This window comes from Bombina bombina, chromosome 6 (genome assembly GCF_027579735.1).
Source record: "Bombina bombina isolate aBomBom1 chromosome 6, aBomBom1.pri, whole genome shotgun sequence".
Lineage (NCBI taxonomy): Eukaryota > Metazoa > Chordata > Amphibia > Anura > Bombinatoridae > Bombina > Bombina bombina.
The window spans coordinates 206,601,186-206,619,839 of NC_069504.1; the positions used below are offsets into that span (position 1 = coordinate 206,601,186).

The window sequence follows — 18,654 nt, forward strand, 5'->3', positions numbered from 1 at the left end:
ATTTTTTCAAGGAGTCTATTGCATGTTTAACTTTATTTTTGTTAGCTGATCATAATAATTACAAGATCAAACTTATTTTGTTATAGTTTAATAGGTTCGTTTTCACAATATTTTGCATTTGAGTGTGTTCTTCCAGATTGCTTTTATTCGCTTACTCATTGGATGGAATCGGCAGGCATATTAAAACTACTAATAAATTAATAAAATGTCTGTATTTGTTTGTAGATCAATAAAATAATTTAGTCACCACTGAATATTGATTGAGAACTAAATAATAATAATATTTAATACCTATTCAGAAAATCTAGTGACCATCAGTAAATTAATTTAATAGTAATACATAACCTGCCTGCTATTTCCATCCTATATGGAGGGGAACCCATAAATTTAATTTTGCAGTGAAAAATGCAATGCAATCTTAAAGAGACATAGTAGTCATAATATAAACATAAAACTCTTCAAGCTATAGAGGTGTTCATTTTCTGCTAAAACACTTTTGTATATTTTGTGCTAATTAAATCCTCCCATGCAGATTCCCTATGGTTGTATTCACTACACTTTATCATGTCTACTGAGTCATATTATCCAACCACATAATGAGCTGTAATTGTGACTGCAGACCCCTAAGGTTTTACTTGTGAACGGCCTGGGCCGCAGTTAGCATGGAACAGCAGTGTGAGTAAATTCTGTGGTCATACTAAGAAGAGTGCTGTGAATAAGTTTAGCGCAGCTGACAGTCTGACTGAAGAGACGTGCTCTTAGTTTGGGGCATAAGTTCTTCATGCTTCTTCTAATAATAACCCTGTGTGACCTGCGCTAAGTGTAGCACTATTGATATCAATTATGTCAGAGTGATTAGCTGGTAGAATTGCTAGAAGTCCTGCAGAGGAAGTGTTAAAAGACCCTTAGTGACATAATTCAGTGCTTGATAATTCTTTGTGAAAGTTCTGATGTTCTTACCTTTCAGTTTTCTTGTATCTCTAGACTGACCCTTGTTTGTACACTGATTGGTGGACAGCTATAACTGTTACTGAATATCCAGTTACTGAATATCCATTAGCTTATTCCTTCTTCATAAAAGCCTGGTCATTGATGATTTTGGTTCCCAACCTCTGCCTGTTTACAGATAATCCTTCTGCTCCATTATCTTCTTATATGAAAAATTTGGGGGCACCTTCATTACTGCCTGCCAAATCCTCTTTTCAGTTAAACCTGGAAATTATGCTACAGACTTTGTCAAGGTTTGCAATGTTAGAGCCTTACTGATGGGTAAAACTCAGAACTGGTTGCATAATTCAATTCAGAGGAATAGTGACAATCTTTCTTAAATGCAATGGGGCTGAATTATCATTGTGCAATCGGACATGATCCAATATTGCGGATCATGTCCGCTGCACATCGATAAATGCCAGCATATGCTCTTGGCATTTATCATTCCACCAGCAGTTCTTGTGAACTGCTGGTGCAATGCCGCCCCCTGCAGATTCACGGCCAATCGGCCACTAGCAGAGGGTGTCAATCATATCGATCGTAATCGATCGGGTTGATTTCTGGCAATGTCTGTCTGCCGCCTCAGAGCAGGTGGACAGGTTATGGAGCAGCGGTCTTTAAAAACAAAAGGGGCATCAAGCTCCATACGGAGCTTGATAAATATGCCCCAATGTGTTGTTTATTATATGATCATTCTCACCAGATTTATTCACAGTTCATCTTTCTTCAGTCTCATCTTTTGAGACCATGTTGTAAGAAGAACCTATACAATGAGGCTCTATTAAAGGGCCGATTTCCTCTTCAGAACAAATCAAACTCAGAGCTCTCAACCTATTTTATTGTTGAAAAGCTAGGCATTGCCTATGCACTTTTTCTTGTGAGATCTAAGTAAGAACCCATGGATTGTAATAAGGAATTTGTGGCTGTGTTTCTTAATACTTCATCTGTTTCTGTTGCATGATATTTATCATTACCAATTTCCTTACATTGTTCCACTAATGTAATTAGGATTGATGTAAATATTGACTCCGGGGCAAGTGTTTTCTTGATTCAACATTATTGACTAACATTGGGATTCCTCCGCAATCAAATATCTCACCATTTCAATTGTTTGATGTGGATAGCAGTCCTATGAAATGTGTTACTGTTGTCCAAGGGAATGTTCCACTTTCTATCATAATGGGTTCTGGACATGAAGAGAATTTGCAATTTGTTATAGTAGTTTCACCTTTGTTTCCTCTGATCTTGGGCCTACCTTGGTTGAGGTTGTACAATTCTACAATTAAGTAGGGCAATGGTAGCTTAACCCTTTCCTCTGTCTTTTGTCATGTTTCCAGCATAAGTCAATATACTACATTTTGAATATTCAGCGAAATGTTTTGAAATCTATCCCTAAACAATTTAGAGACTTTTGTGATGTTTTTGAAACAAAGGGTACAGATCAACCTCCTCCCAGACATCCTTACATCCGTCCCATTGATCTGGTTCAAGGTCCATCAATTCCATTAGGAAACATTTTTTTCCTGTCTGGTAATGAACTGCATCATCTTTAGTAATATGTTGATGACAATTTGGCCAGTGGATTCATTAGACCTTCAACTTCTTGATCTGGGGCTGGTAAATTCTCTGTAAAACAAAAAAGATGGGGTTTGAGATCTTGACACAGGTACCTCTTGCCCCTTATTTCTGAAATGCTGGACAGAATAAAATAAGCTAACATTTTCACTAAGATTGACCTTAAAGGGGTTTTCAATTTGGTATGTATTAGAGGAGATGATGAGCGGTAGATGGCCTTTTGTATTGGTTAAGGACCTTTCAAGTATCTTGTTATGCCATTTGCTCTGTGTAATTCCCCAGCTATGTATCAGCACTTTTTTTTATTTTATTATATATTTAGAGACTTATTGCACGTTTATTGTAATTTATCTAAATGATATTCTGGTTTTCTCTCCTCTCCGGATTCTCATGTCTGGTCTGTGTTATAAAGGTTAAAGGGACACTAAACCAAACATTTTTATTTCATGATTCAGGTAGAGAATACAATTTTAAAGATCTTTCCAATTTACTTCTATTATCTAATTTTCTTCATTCTTTAGATATCCTTTTCTGAAGAAATGGCAATGCACATGGGTGAGCCAATCACACAAGGCATCTATGTGCAGCTACCAATCAGCAGCTACTGAGCCTATCTAGATATGCTTTTCAGCAACGGATATCAAGAGAATTAAGTAAAATAGATAATAGAAGTAAATTAGAAAGTTGTTTAACATTGCATACTCTTTCTAAATCATGAAAGAAAAAATGTGGGTTTCATGTCCCTTTAAGGTCTTATTGTCTATTTGCCTAATTAAAGAAGATTCAAATCTCATCTTCATCAATAGAATTACTAGGTTATATACATTTATTTTATTTGCACATTTTTACTTGTAATGTGTTAGGAACCTTTCTAAAGTTTGTTCCCCTATAACCCATCTTAAGAGGTGTCAAATCCATCTATCTTTCTTGAAAAGCAGAAGCACAATTAGCCATTAATAAGCTTAATGAATTTTTTACTTAAGCTCCAATCATAATTCAATGGATGTCCATTGACCTATCTTTCTAAAAGTGTTTTTTTCCAATGTGCATATTGGTGCTATACTATTGCAGGGGGTGGAACTTAAAGATCAGATGGATCCAGTTGCTTTTTTCTTTCAACTTCTGAGATCTGCTGAAGAGAATTACAACGTGGGAGACCAGGAATCGTTAGTGATCAAGTGTGCCTTAAAGGAGTGGAGGCATTTGTTGGAATGTGCTGTCCATCCTATTATGATTTTCACAGATCATCAAGATTAAACGTGTCTCCATTCCGTGAAAAGATTTCATCCCAGGCAAGCTTGTTGAGCTTTATTCTTTACTATATTCAGTTTCATTATTTATTATTGACTGGGGTCTAAGAATTGGAAGTCAGACGCCTTTAATGAGAATACCTGATGCTTTTTCAGACCCTTCTATTCGACATGATAGTATTCTTTAGAGTGGACATTTTTTGTTAACTCATCGCTCTAGGTCTGTAGATGATTTTTGTTTCATCCTAAGTCTGTTGTGAGAATATGCATTTTTTTCATGATTCACTTGTTACTGTCCATGGGTGAACTAAGAAGAAACAGGAACTGATTTCTAAAACATTTTACTGGCCAAAGTTACCGAAGATGACTGTGGGTTTGTTTGGTTATGTGATGTTGGAGCCAATGGCTGATTCTTCTGGTTCCTGACCTCTTCCTATTTACCGACAATCCTCCTGCTCCATCCTATTCTGAAGCCTGGTTTTTGTACAGCCTTCCTAGTAATGACCTTGGCCTGTTTCTGTCAACTGCTTACAGCTCATATCCTTCCAGATTTGTTCCAGTCTTCAACCAAGGTAATTCCTTATTTACCTAACATTGACTTACCATTGTTTGTGAACACCTTGATCTGGCTGTGGTCTGCATGCAAGCCAAGGTAGGGTTGTTATGTTGAATGGCAAAAAAAGAGAAGAAGGTGCCACGATGGTGCAAGATCAACTATAATTTGATTCAAATACAGTTGTATCCCCAAAATACTCACAAATTGCAAAGCACTTGAGAAGTGCCACAAACACCTGCTGGACCTTTAGGAGCCATCCAGAAAGCTCTCACTCTGATGATACAAAGCCAACGGGTCCTTCCAATCTGTATGGATACACACAGGTCCCAAACAGGTAACGCGTGTCTGATTCTAAATACCAGATCAATCTCTTGGCAGTATAAATTGCAGTGGTAAAGTTAAAAGCTCTAGTCACACTACTGATATAGTATGATTAAAATAAGCCATGCTGAGTCCGTCTGACACATGACAAACTCACTGCAAAACTTGAGAAGGGTCTGGCTGCAGACTGGAGCTCCACTCTAGACAGGCGTTGTTATGTCACCTGAGGCTTTCAGTTACCATAGCTTTGTTCCAGGATGAATCAAAAGTTTAGAGCAATGTTAAACATTTAAAGACACTGCACCAAGGGATGGGTAGTGGTACTTTTCAAAATCTATTTAAAAAAAATATGTATATACAATAGCTTTAAACATAACATGCTTTGGAGCACTTTATTTTCTGAACACTATGTCTCTTTAACTTTTGATAAAAATAGTTGGTATACCTGTCTGTGTATTATTCATTTTTTTAGTTTATATTCTTTTCGTATGACCTAGAATAAATGTAAAATGCTTTGTTTGTGTAATTTTGAGTTTCCAACTCTGGCATTTGCAATTTAATTTCAGTTGCATGTGAACGTATTTACTTTTGCTTGACACATGAATTAAGCAGTAGATATGCTTCAGAGATCCTTTTGTTATTGTTGCTAAGCTGTCTCAGTGGTTGAAGGAAGCTTATTATTTATGCTACTTAAAGCATCATTTGATTTACAGCTCGTCCAAATCCACCTTTTGATTTGGAGTTGACTGATTACCATGAAAGAAGCGTGCAACTCTCGTGGGTTCCTGGAGATGATAACAACAGTCCTATAACTGGTACGATACTATACCTACATGTGCAAAACAATTTATATCTTTACTTTTAGTATGTGTTTATTTAAAGTGAAACACTGTATATATCCATCTGAACTGATTACAAGTTGTTATGTTTTATTACTAAAATAAATTTTGTTGAAAGTTGACAACTTTTTGTTGTAAAAATAACTGGCAACATCAGTTGCTGTTCTATATTTTTATGTAACATTTGTCACTGAAACTGGAGATGTGAAAAAAAAAAGTTTGAAAATGTATTAAAAGATATGGAGCTTTGCATGTATGTATAATTATCTATAGCCATTATTGATTATATTTGCCTTTGTTGTAAGATTTTCTCATAGAGTATGAAGATGTAATGCACGAACCAGGAATATGGCACTTGCAGACCAAAGTCCCTGGTATTCAAACTACAACAACATTGAAACTTTCACCATATGTCAACTATTCATTCCGCGTAGTCGCTGTCAACGAGGTTGGTCAAAGTGATCCAAGTGAACCATCGGAACAACATATGACTAAAGCAGCAGGTTTGTAATTATCTTGAGAACCGATAACTGTATTTGCAAATATACAATAGACAGAAATATAGTTGCTAAGATCTTGTTATTATAGGGAATACTGATAACATTAACTGTAGTAGTCATCATGAGCTTTCATCAATGATGGTAGCAACTTTACACATTTTCCATTAGCGGTGAATTATAACTTAAATATGTGATATTTACCATTTTAAAGATATTTATGAGAAAACACTGAAAAATCTAACATGGAAAAATATTGACATTTAAATAATTATTTTTATTGTAGCACCGGATCAAAGTCCAGTTGGTGTTAAAGGAATGGGCTCTGAACCCGACAACTTAGTTATAACTTGGAAGGTATGTCAATGTGTCTCCTTTGTATGTCATTTTATCATATCTCACAATTTAGCAATTAGCAACATCTCAGGTTTAATATTTTTGGGCAATATTTCTTTCTCATTTCTCCTCACACTTAACCCGTGTTACTAAATCCATTTTTCTCTGTGACTTTTTTTCTGGTGTTGATTGTTCTAATCAATGCTTAAATGACTGTCCCATCCGAAGCCTTCACCCAAATAACAATTCCTTTCATTTACATCATCAGGCTGCTTCTCTGCATCAGTGACCTAAACCTCACTTTTCACTAATACCTTGCATTGTGTGCATTCTAATTATATTAACTTTTAATTATTCCGTGAGACCTTCCTGCCTCACTAATTTCAGACATTACCTTAACTTTTTAAAATCTAAATCAGATCCTCCATAAAATACACTTTAAATCTTGATCTGCTCTATGGGTTAATTTCTTTTTCTACTTCCCATTTCAACCAACCAACCAAATTTCCTATAGACCAGTGGTCCCTTATATAGGCACTGGGGTGTGGTAAGAATAACTTTCGGGAATACTGAGATCCTTTAGTGGTGGTAGTGGTCCTAAAAAGGTTTTAGAACTTCATCTCTTGACTGTAATCTCATTCTTTATTGCTTACAAATTAACCTTTTTTACATTTGTTTAATTTATATATAGTGATTGCAATTTTCTTGTATATTGCTATGGGATTTGTAAGTACTTCAATGAATAACAATACATGAACTCCTTAAGTAGTTGTTATCGTAAGAGTTTTTAATCCTAGCATTAGACTGCTTAACTTTAGAAATCTAAAGTATCAAAGAGTAAAAATATAATTTAGGAAATACAGATGATAAAATGCCAATCCGTACTATAGATCATCACATATATAAGCAAAACATACTCTTATAACAGATTTATGGGCCTTTTGATGTCATAATCTAAGGTTGTATCGCTGTTCTACCTTGATTTATCTAAGCTATTTATATAAGTTTATTAACCCTTTCCTTATAATTTTTATTTTTTTCACTTGTACTTTAAACAGTTTCTATCCTATTTATATCCTTCTGGAGATATGGTCTCCAGAACTGTGCACAATATTATAAGATAAGGCCTAACTAGTGGTATAAGAAAAACATATTTTCCTCTAATACCCCTTTCTATATTATCAGATGCTTTACTAGCATGTAGAAAAACTGCATTTACTGCTTTACCCTGGTGACATTAGTAACACTGATATTAACCAGATTAGTCTGACATGATCATTTGCAGTAACAACCTGCTATCTTTGATCTTGTAAATGTCACACTGTGTTTACCAAATTGCCACACTTTCTCTTAATCTGTGGGTCATGATAATATTTTCTTTGTGAAGTACTTTCACAACAGACCACATGTGTTATGTGGTGTTCTTCTGCAGGTATCCATGTATAACCCCCTGCTGCCTCTTGAATTGTCTTTGGATCTCACCATTGCGTTGGTTTAACCTCTTGGTGCCTAAATATCTATGCAAATACCCTGCTGTACCTGCTGAACTGTGTTCCTGAATTCACCAGGTTAACAAATGGAAAACTGCTTTTAAAACAGTTTGGCACTATACATAGCTTGTTATGCCCTATTGCCTCTTTAATGCACCAACAGTTTTCCAAGCATTTGTAAACAATATCTTGAGAGAGTACTTACACTCCATTGTCATGCATTGTATATCTGTATGGCGTATGCATCTAGTCAAAGATTCCCCAAGACCACAAAAATATGTCAAAATTGTACTGCAACTTTTTAAGGGGTTCAAAGATGCCATGCCCTTGCCACCTATTGTAGATAGTTTATTAAAAACTTTTCTACCATTGTAACTCTTATTACAGCTTTCACTAAAAGGGCAAAATTGCAATGATTGGTCTTCAGAACCTATTACTACTTTTGTGAAATGACAACATGCTTTTCTACGGCTCCTGTGCTAAAACACATCCCAATACCAGCTTGCAGTATGTTCTTAAAATGACTGCCTCTGATGTTGGCGCTGGAGCTCTCTTTCCCCAGCATGATTGCTCTACTAAACTGCTCCACTAGCCTATGTCTGAAGAAAGTATTCTCTAACTTAGATAAATTATGACAAGGTGCATTGGTAATTAAAACTACCACTTACTGAATGTTGTAATTCTGTTGAGGGGACATTTGCGCCAATACTAATACATATTGATTGCTAGACCCTATACCTAGAGTCTGCTAATCATCTGAAAACTGCACAGGCCTGATTGTTTTTTTTTTCTTCTTATGTTTCATCTTTTATATTGACACATATACCTGGCACTAATCATTTTGTAAAATGTAGATTTCCTTCTTAATGTGGGAAGAGTCCACAGCTGCATTCCTTACTTGTGGGAAATACTGAACCTAGCCACCAGGAGGAGGCAAAGACACCCCAGCCAAAGGCTTAAATACCTCCCCCACTTCCTCATAACCTCAGTCATTCTTTGCCTTTCATCACAGGAGGTTGGCAGAAAAGTGTCAGAAGATTTCGGAGTAGTCTCTTATGGAGGGTAGTACTCTTCAAGATGGGACTGGAGTTTTAAGTAGTCCTGTCAGCCTCTCAGTGAGAGCATGGATGAAAGTTAGAGTCCGGAGATGCAGGGAGAGTCTTTCTGCAAAACCATCCTGACTCATATTAACAGCTCCATAAGCAATCAGCGTTGAAGAGTTTCACTGCCTGCTTTCTTCACTCAAGTCCAGGTCAGAAGCTACGCTACTATCTGTCAAACTTGAAGGACCGTGTTACTGTTCCACAGCATAGATTCTGGTAAGATTGTTTCCTTTTTTATACATGTATGATAACACAAGAAGACAGGGTCACAGTGTGACTACTTTTATCTGTATAGAATCAAGGGTTAATATCTCCTGAGGGGGATTATTGAACAGTGGGGAATAATATTATATGTTTATTTGATTTCTCCAACATTGGTGTGTCCGGTCCACGGCGTCATCCATTACTTGTGGGAAATATTCTCCCCCACAGGGAAAGGCAAGGAGAGCACACAGCAAGAGCTGTCCATATAGCTCCCCCTCTGGCTCCGCCCCCAGTCATTCTCCTTGCCGCTCTGAACAAGTAGCATCTACCACGGGGATGGCGAGGAGTTTGTGGTGTTAGTTGTAGTTTTTTATTCTTCTATCAAGAGTTTGTTATTTTAAAATAGTGCTGGCTTGTACTATTTACTCTATAACAGAAAAGTGATGAAGATTTCTGTTTAAGAGGGCTATGATTTTAGCAGACAGTAACTAAAATCCATTACTGTTATCACGCAGGACTGTTGAAACAAGAGAACTTCAGTTGGGGGTAACAGTTTGCAGACTCATCTGCTTCAGGTATGACTGGTCTCCTTCTAACAACACAGGCTAATGCTAGATGACAGTCATATTTCCCCTCAGGGGAAAAGGTAAGCCATTTTTCTTTCACCTCAGCAAAAAAGATAACAGGCTTCCCCTTTTTGTTTTTTATGCTGGTAGACACTGTTAGGGGCAAAATCGATTGGTTTTTATTACAATATGATACCATTTGAAATATTTTATAAGCTCACATACACTGGGGAACGTTTTTTATTGATCTGGCTTGTTTTAGACACCTAAATCTAGTCAGGAAGGCCCCTTCACTCTAGTGTGCTGAGGGAGGAAGCCTCATTTTGGTGCTTCAGCTGCACAGTTGATTTACAAGGCAGTGCATGCAGATAGGGTCCTTTGGCTCAGAAAGTGACTCCAAAAGGCTTTTTCCTGTGAATGGTGACCCCTAAGGAAGGTAAAAAGCTGCAACAAGGCTGTAGCAGGGATTGTAGTGTATAAAAACGGTTAAATCCAACAATTAGCTCCGGTTTGCTTGTTTTAAGAGATATAGTCTCCATATTTGCTGTGCAATACTTTCTAAGCATTAAGACACTGGGGTCCAAATTTCAGAAAAATCGGATATTGCCTTCATAGTTTTTTGAACATTCAGAAATAAATGTGTCATTTTATTATTTAAAGAGACAGTAACGTTTTTGTTTAAAATCGTTTTTATTGCATTGTTTGCTTGCCTAAATCTGTTTAACATGTCTGTTCCATCAGATAACCTATGTTCTGTGTGTATAGAGACAAATGTGGTTCCCCCTTCGAGTGTTTGTGATAATTGCGCCATAGCGTCCAAACAAAATCAGGACAGCTCTGTTATTTTTCATAATGTTGCCCAAGATGATTTATCTAATGAAGGTAGTGGGGATAGCTCTACATCCTCTCCTTCTGTGTCTACACCAGCTTTGCCCGCGCAGGCGACACCTAGCGCGCCAGTTCTTATTTCTATGCAACAATTATCAGTAGTAGTGGATAATTCTATAGCAAATCTTTTATCCAAACTGCCAGCTTTTCAGAGAAAGCATGATTGTTCAGTTTTAAATACAGATAAAAAGGATGAACAATCAGACGCTGACGATGCCTTATCTATTTTACCCTCGCATCAATCGGAATTGGCTGTAAGGGAAGGGCTGTCTGAGGGTGAAATTTCAGATTCAGGAAAAATTTCTCAACAGGCAGAACCTGATCTAGTGGCATTTAAGTTTAAACTAGAACATCTCCGCGCTTTTCCAATACCTAAGAGGGTAGCGAACATAGTGGAAAAGGAGTGGGAGAAGCCAGGTGTACCCTTTGCCCCACCTCCTATATTTAAGAAAATGTTTCCCATAGTAGACCCTAGAAGGGACGCATGGCAAACGGTCCCGAAGGTTGAGGGAGCTGTTTCAACACTAGCGAAGCGCACAACTATTCCTATAGAGGACAGCTGCGCTTTCAAAGATCCTATGGATAAAAAATTGGAAGGATTGCTTAAAAAGATTTTTGTTCAGCAAGGGTTCATCCTTCAACCAGCTACGTGTGTTATTACTGTCACTTCAGCGGCGTCCTTTTGGTTCGAAGAACTAGAAAGGTCGCTCCAGAAAGAGACTTCCTATGAAGAAGTCATGGACAGAATTCACGCATTAAAGTTAGCTAATTCCTTTATATTGGATGCCGCCTTTCAAATAACGAAATTGGCGGCGAAAAACTCAGGTTTTGCTATAGTAGCGCGGAGGGCGCTTTGGCTGAAATCCTGGTCGGCAGATGTGTCGTCCAAGACTAAGTTACTGAATATTCCTTTCAAGGGTAAGACCCTTTTTGGGCCAGAATTGAAGGAAATTATTTCAGACATCACTGGGGGTAAGGGCCATGCCCTCCCACAGGATAGGCCTTTTAAGGCTAAGAACAAGTCTAATTTTCGTTCCTTTCGCAATTTCAGGAACGGACCGGCTAATAACTCCACTGCCGCTAGACAAGAAGGTAACGCGGCCCAGCCCAAACCCGCTTGGAAGCCCATGCAAGGCTGGAACAAGGGTAAACAAACCAAGAAACCTGCTGCTGCTACCAAGACAGCATGAAGGGGTAGCCCCCGATCCGGGACCGGATCTGGTAGGGGGCAGACTATCTCTCTTCGCTCAGGCTTGGGCAAGAGATGTTCTGGATCCCTGGGTACTAGAGATAGTTTCCAAGGGATACCTGTTAGAATTCAAGGGACTTCCTCCAAAGGGAAGGTTCCACCTGTCTCGCTTATCTTCAGACCAGATAAAGAAACAGGCATTCTTACATTGTGTAAGAGACCTATCAAAGATGGGAGTGATAAACCCAGTCCCCTCCGGGGAACAAGGTCTAGGTTTTTACTCAAACCTGTTTGTGGTTCCCAAAAAAGAGGGAACTTTCAGGCCAATTCTGGATTTAAAGATATTAAACAAGTTCCTCAGAGTTCCATCCTTCAAGATGGAAACCATTCGGACAATCTTACCGACAATCCAACAGGGTCAATTTTTGACTACCGTGGATCTAAAGGATGCGTATCTGCATATCCCAATCCACAAATCTCATCATCAGTTCCTGAGGTTCGCCTTTCTGGACAAACATTACCAGTTTGTGGCTCTTCCATTCGGTTTAGCCACCGCTCCCAGAATTTTCACAAAGGTGCTAGGGTCCCTTCTAGCGGTCCTAAGGCTGAGGGGCATCGCTGTAGCACCTTATCTAGACGACATCCTAATCCAAGCGTCGTCCCTTTCCAAAGCGAGGGCTCATACAGACATTGTGTTGGCCTTTCTCAGATCTCACGGGTGGAAGGTGAACATAGAAAAAAGTTCACTGTCACCGTCCACAAGGGTTCCTTTTCTGGGAACAATAATAGATTCTGTGGAAATGGAGATCTTTCTCACAGAAGTCAGAAAGGCAAAGCTTCTAAAAGCTTGTCGAGTTCTTCATTCTATTCCTCAACCCTCCATAGCTCAATGCATGGAAGTAATAGGACTAATGGTCGCAGCAATGGATGTGGTTCCTTTTGCTCGAATTCATCTAAGACCATTACAGCTATGCATGCTCAATCAGTGGAATGGGGACTATACAGACTTGTCTCCCCAAATTCAAGTAGATCAGGTAACCAGGGACTCACTTCTCTGGTGGTTGACCCAGGATCACCTGTTTCAGGGAATGAGTTTCCGCAGACCGGAGTGGGTCATCCTCACGACCGACGCCAGCCTCTTGGGGTGGGGCGCAGTCTGGGACTCCCTGAAAGCTCAGGGCCTATGGTCGCGGGAAGAGTCGCTTCTCCCGATAAACATTTTGGAACTAAGAGCTATATTCAATGCGCTCCTGGCTTGGCCTCAGCTAGCGGAAGCCAGGTTCATAAGATTTCAGTCGGACAACATAACGACTGTTGCGTACATCAATCATCAGGGGGGAACAAAGAGTTCCCTAGCGATGAAGGAAGTAACCAAGATAATCCAATGGGCAGAGAATCACTCCTGCCATCTATCTGCTATTCACATTCCAGGAGTAGACAACTGGGAGGCGGACTATTTGAGTCGTCAGACTTTCCATCCGGGGGAGTGGGAACTCCATCCGGAGGTCTTTGCTCAGTTAACCCAATTATGGGGCATTCCAGACATGGATCTAATGGCGTCCCGTCAGAACTTCAAGATACCTTGCTACGGGTCCAGATCCAGGGATCCCAAGGCGACTCTAGTGGATGCATTAGTGGCGCCTTGGTCGTTCAACCTAGCATATGTGTTTCCACCGTTTCCTCTCCTTCCCAGGCTCATAGCCAGGATCAAATAGGAGAAGGCCTCAGTGATTCTGATAGCTCCTGCGTGGCCACGCAGGACTTGGTATGCAGACCTGGTGAATATGTCATCGGCTCCACCATGGAAGCTACCTTTGAGACAGGATCTTCTAGTACAAGGTCCATTCGAACATCCAAATCTAGTTTCTCTGCAGCTGACTGCTTGGAAATTGAACGCTTGATTTTATCCAAGCGTGGGTTTTCAAATTCTGTGATAGATACTCTGGTCCAAGCCAGAAAACCTGTGACTAGAAAGATTTACCATAAAATATGGAAAAGATATATCTGTTGGTGTGAATCCAAAGGATTCTCCTGGAGTAAGATTAAAATTCCAAAGATTCCCTCCTTTCTCCAAGAAGGTTTGGATAAAGGGTTGTCAGCTAGTTCTCTAAAAGGACAGATTTCTGCATTATCCGTCTTGTTGCACAAACGACTGGCAGCTTTGCCAGATGTACAAGCTTTTGTTCAGGCTTTGGTTAGAATCAAGCCTGTTTACAGACCCATGACTCCTCCTTGGAGTCTAAATTTAGTTCTTTCAGTTCTTCAAGGGGTTCCGTTTGAACCTTTACATTCCATAGATATTAAGTTATTATCTTGGAAAGTTCTGTTTTTGGTTGCTATTTCTTCTGCTAGAAGAGTTTCTGAATTATCTGCTTTGCAGTGTACTCCACCATATCTGGTTTTTCATTCAGATAAGGTTGTTTTGCGTACTAAGCCTGGTTTTCTTCCAAAAGTTGTTTCCAACAAGAACATCAACCAGGAAATAGTTGTTCCTTCTTTGTGTCCGAATCCAGTTTCAAAGAAGGAACGTTTATTACACAATTTAGATGTTGTTCGTGCTTTAAAGTTCTATTTAGAAGCAACAAATATTTTAGACAAACCTCATCTTTGTTTGTCGTTTACTCTGGTAAGAGGAGAGGTCAAAAAAGCTACTGCTACCTCTCTCTCTTTCTGGCTGAAAAGCATTATCCGCTTGGCTTATGAGACTGCCGGACGGCAGCCTCCTGACCGTATCACAGCTCACTCTACTAGGGCTGTGGCTTCCACATGGGCCTACAAGAACGAGGCTTCTGTTGACCAGATATGTAAGGCAGCGACTTGGTCTTCTCTGCACACTTTTGCCAAATTCTACAAATTTGATACTTTTGCTTCTTCGGAGGCTATTTTTGGGAGAAAGGTTTTGCAAGCCGTGGTGCCTTCCGTTTAGGTAACCTGATTTGCTCCCTCCCTTCATCCGTGTCCTAAAGCTTTGGTATTGGTTCCCACAAGTAATGGATGACGCCGTGGACCGGACACACCAATGTTGGAGAAAACAGAATTTATGCTTACCTGATAAATTACTTTCTCCAACGGTGTGTCCGGTCCATGGCCAGCCCTGGTTTTTTTAAAATTTTTCTTTATACACTACAGTCACCACGGCACCCTATGGTTTCTCCTTTTTCTCCTAACCGTCGGTCGAATGACTGGGGGGCGGAGCCAGAGGGGGAGCTATATGGACAGCTCTTGCTGTGTGCTCTCCTTGCCTTTTCCTGTGGGGGAGAATATTTCCCACAAGTAATGGATGACGCCGTGGACCGGACACACCGTTGGAGAAAGTAATTTATCAGGTAAGCATAAATTCTGTTTTTATGCTGCTTTTATGCGTGAGATGTTATGGGCTCATGGGCTGTTATGGATTATACAGGTTTCACTTTCACTTTGAGAGCTGTGCAGCTTACAAGTTTGGCGTGCTTTTTCTCATAGCAGAGACGGTCCTGCATTGTGCAGTTTTCATTCCCTCTTTCCTGACCGGGTGTCTATCAGAGAGGAGTCATAAATCTCTGTACTGTCTGGGTCATAGAAGGTAGGGAATGCCCCAGCCATTGGGGTATAAGGGTGCCGTTTTTTGTGAATAAAATAAGATTGTTTTATTTTCGAAATTTCTATGGTAATTGCACTAGCGACAGAGGATTCTGTTACTTTAGAGGGTACTCCCTCTATTCCTAAAGAGTAATTCCTGTTTATATTGTGAGGAGGCCTTAGATCCTCCCTCTCAATTATGTTCCATATGCCTTGATAATGTGATAATATCAAACATGTTTGATACCACTGAGCCGTCCACCTCTGAGGAGTTGTCGTCCAGTGAGGTGTGTACCATACATTCTTTTCTCTCTAAACATGCAGTTTCCCATAGCATTGCTGATCCTCCATCTGGAGGGGGACTTTTTTCCACCAGACGTTACTGCGTAGTTCAGACGGCGGTGTCTGCGGCCTTTAATGCTTTACCTCGCCCTGCCAAGCGCAAGCGAAGGGTTACATATTGCACTCCTTCCCAGAGTACATCAGATAATGTATTGGATTTAACTAATAAGGTTATCTGAGGATGAAGTTCTTTCTGAGACTTCAGAGTATGAACATTCTAGATCGGAGTCTGCTGCGTCTAAACCTCCGGCTGCAGAGGAACCAGACTTTAGTTTTAGGAATTTGTGCTTTCTTCTAAAGGATGACCAGAAAGGAGGGAAGCCGTTCTGGGATGTGTACGGGATTTGTCCTCTTAGGAGTTATTGTCCCGGTGCCTATCGCACAGAGAGGTTTGGGATACTATTTAAACCGATTCTGGACCTAAAGTGCTTAAACAACTTTTTATATGTCCCCTCGTTCAAGATGGAGACAATGAGGTCCATTCTTTCCCTCGTTTGAGAAGGGCACTTCATGACCACGATAGATCTGAAGGATGCTCCCTTCACAAACCAATCCTCAAGGATCACTTGCAGTTCCTAAGGTTTGCGTTCCTGAACCATCACTTCCAGTTTATTGCACTTACGTTGGGTCTAGCTATGGCTCCAAGAAATTTTTCTAAGAGTGGACCATTCAGAATCTCTCCTCTGTCTTCTTCGATCCCATGGATGGTAGATAAATCTAGAGAGAGTTTTCTTATATCAAGTACCAGGATAGAATTCCCGGGTACTATCATAGACTCCATAGACATGAGAATATTTCTAACAGACCAGAGACGTTGCAAGCTAGCTTCAACATGTCTTGCCCTCCAGACCTCCTTAAGGCCATCTGTGGCTCAGTGTATGTAGGTGATTGGTCTCATGGTGTCCAGCATGGACATCATTCCCTTTGCCAGGTTTAATCTCAGACTGTTGCAACTGCGCATGCTGAAGCAGTAGAATGGCGATCATTCGGATCTGTCTTAACAGATTTCTCTGGACAACTGATCCAGAGAATCGCTCTCTTGGTGGTTTTGTCTGGATCACTTGTCCCGAGGAGCGTCCGTCTTAAGACAATCCTGGGTGATTGTGACTATGGTTACGAGTCTGTCAGGATGGGGAGCTGTTGGGGGTGCCAGGAAGGCACAGGGCCTATGGATTTAGGAGGAGCACAGGGCCTATGGATTTAGGAGGAAAGCTCCCTCCCGATCTCATTTTGGAACTTCGGGCAATATATAACACTCTGAAGGCTTGGCCTCTGCTGGGTTTTTCATAGTTTATCAGATTCCAATCAGACAATATAACCTCGATGGCTTACATCAGCCATCAGGGAGGAACAAGAAGCTCCCTAGCTATGAGGGAAGTATCTCGGATTCTGGAGTTGGCGGAGACCCGCATCTGTTCCCATTCCGGGTGTGGACAACTGGGAAGCGGATTTCCTCAGCAGACAATTCTTTCATCCGGGGGAATGGTCTCTGTATACTGCAGTGTTTGCAGAGATTTGCAAAAGGAAGATCTTATGACATCTCAATACCAAGCTACCCAGATATGGGTCGAGGTACACGGATCCTCAGGCGGAGCTAACAGATGCATTAGCGGTGCCTTGGATGTTCAATCTAATTTATCTTTTCTGGCCGTTTACCACTACTTACTCGTGTAGTGGGTAGAATCAAGCAAGAGCAGGTGTCATTGATACTGATTGCTCCATCTTGGCCGCAAAGGATATGGTTTACGGATCAAGATACTGCAGTGTTTGCGGAGATTGGCAAAAGGAAGATCTTATGACATCTCAATACCTCGACCCTCATCTATTCCATGGAAGTTACCTTGTTACAGGGATCTTCTGATCAAGGTCTCTTTGTTCATCAATGTCTAGATTCTCTCAGGCTGACTCTGTGGAGATTGAACGCTTAGTCCTAGCCAAGAGAGGGTTTTCTGAGAGAGTTATTTTTACTCTCATTCAAGCTCGTAACCTGGTTGCTCGTCGCATTTATCATAAGGTGTGGAGGACCTACTTATTCTGTTCTCCAGGATGAACTGGAGAAGGGCTTTTCTGCAAGTCCCCTGATGGGACAGATTTCGGCCCTGTCTGTGTTACTGCACAAGAGGTTCGCTAAGCTTCCAGATGTGCAGTCATTTGTTAAGGCTCTGCTAGGATCAGACCTGTGTTTAGATCTAATGCTCCTCCTTGGAGTTTAAATCTTGTTCTTAAGGTTTTGCACGGGCTCCGTTGGAGCCTATGCATGAAGTAGAGATTAAATGGTTGTCTTGGTAGGTTCCTTTTCTACTGGCTATTGCTTCTGCGCTCAGAGTATCTGTGATTGCTGCCTTGCAATGCGTCCCTCCTTATCTGGCTTTCCATGCTGATAAAGCTGTTCTACGAACCAAGTTAGGTTTTCTTCCTAAGGTTGTGTCAATTCGCAACTTCAATCAAGAGATCGTGGTTCCTTTCTTATGTCCTAATCCTTCTTCGTCGAAGGAACGTTTACTAATTCTGGATGTGGTTTGTGCCTTGAAGTTCTAGCTTCAGGCCACAAAGGAATTTAGACAAACTTCTTTCTCTGTTGGTTCTCTTTTCCGGGAAGTGTAGGGGTCAGAGGGCCTCTTCAACTTTTATCTTTTTGGCTGAGGAGTGTCATCTGTTTAGCATAGAGACAGCGGGACATAAGACTCCTCTGAGGATTACGGCTCATTCTACGAGAGCAGTGGTTTCCTCTTGGGCCTTCAAAAATGAGGCCTCTATGGATCAGATTTGTAAGACGGCTACTTGGTCCTCCTTACATACTTTTTCCAAACTTTACAAGTTTGATATTTTTGCTTCTGCTGAAGCAACCTTCGGGAGAAAGGTTTTGCAGGCTGTGGTGCCCTCAGATTAGGGTCCCCCTCTCTTTTTTCCCTCCCGTTAGCATTCCGTGTACTCTAGAGCCTGGGTATAT

At 40.4% G+C, this 18,654-nt stretch overlaps 1 protein-coding gene across 1 annotated transcript in view; it reads left to right on the top strand.

Moving 5' to 3' along the window:
• The window catches only part of NRCAM (neuronal cell adhesion molecule), a 334,348-nt gene that overhangs the window by 194,511 nt on the left and 121,183 nt on the right, over positions 1 to 18,654 (top strand). Inside the window, exons 18-20 of the mRNA XM_053716724.1 lie at positions 5,406 to 5,507; positions 5,837 to 6,034; positions 6,315 to 6,385. Of these exons, the coding sequence (XP_053572699.1) occupies positions 5,406 to 5,507; positions 5,837 to 6,034; positions 6,315 to 6,385 (371 nt within the window). The remainder of the gene's footprint in view (positions 1 to 5,405; positions 5,508 to 5,836; positions 6,035 to 6,314; positions 6,386 to 18,654) is intronic.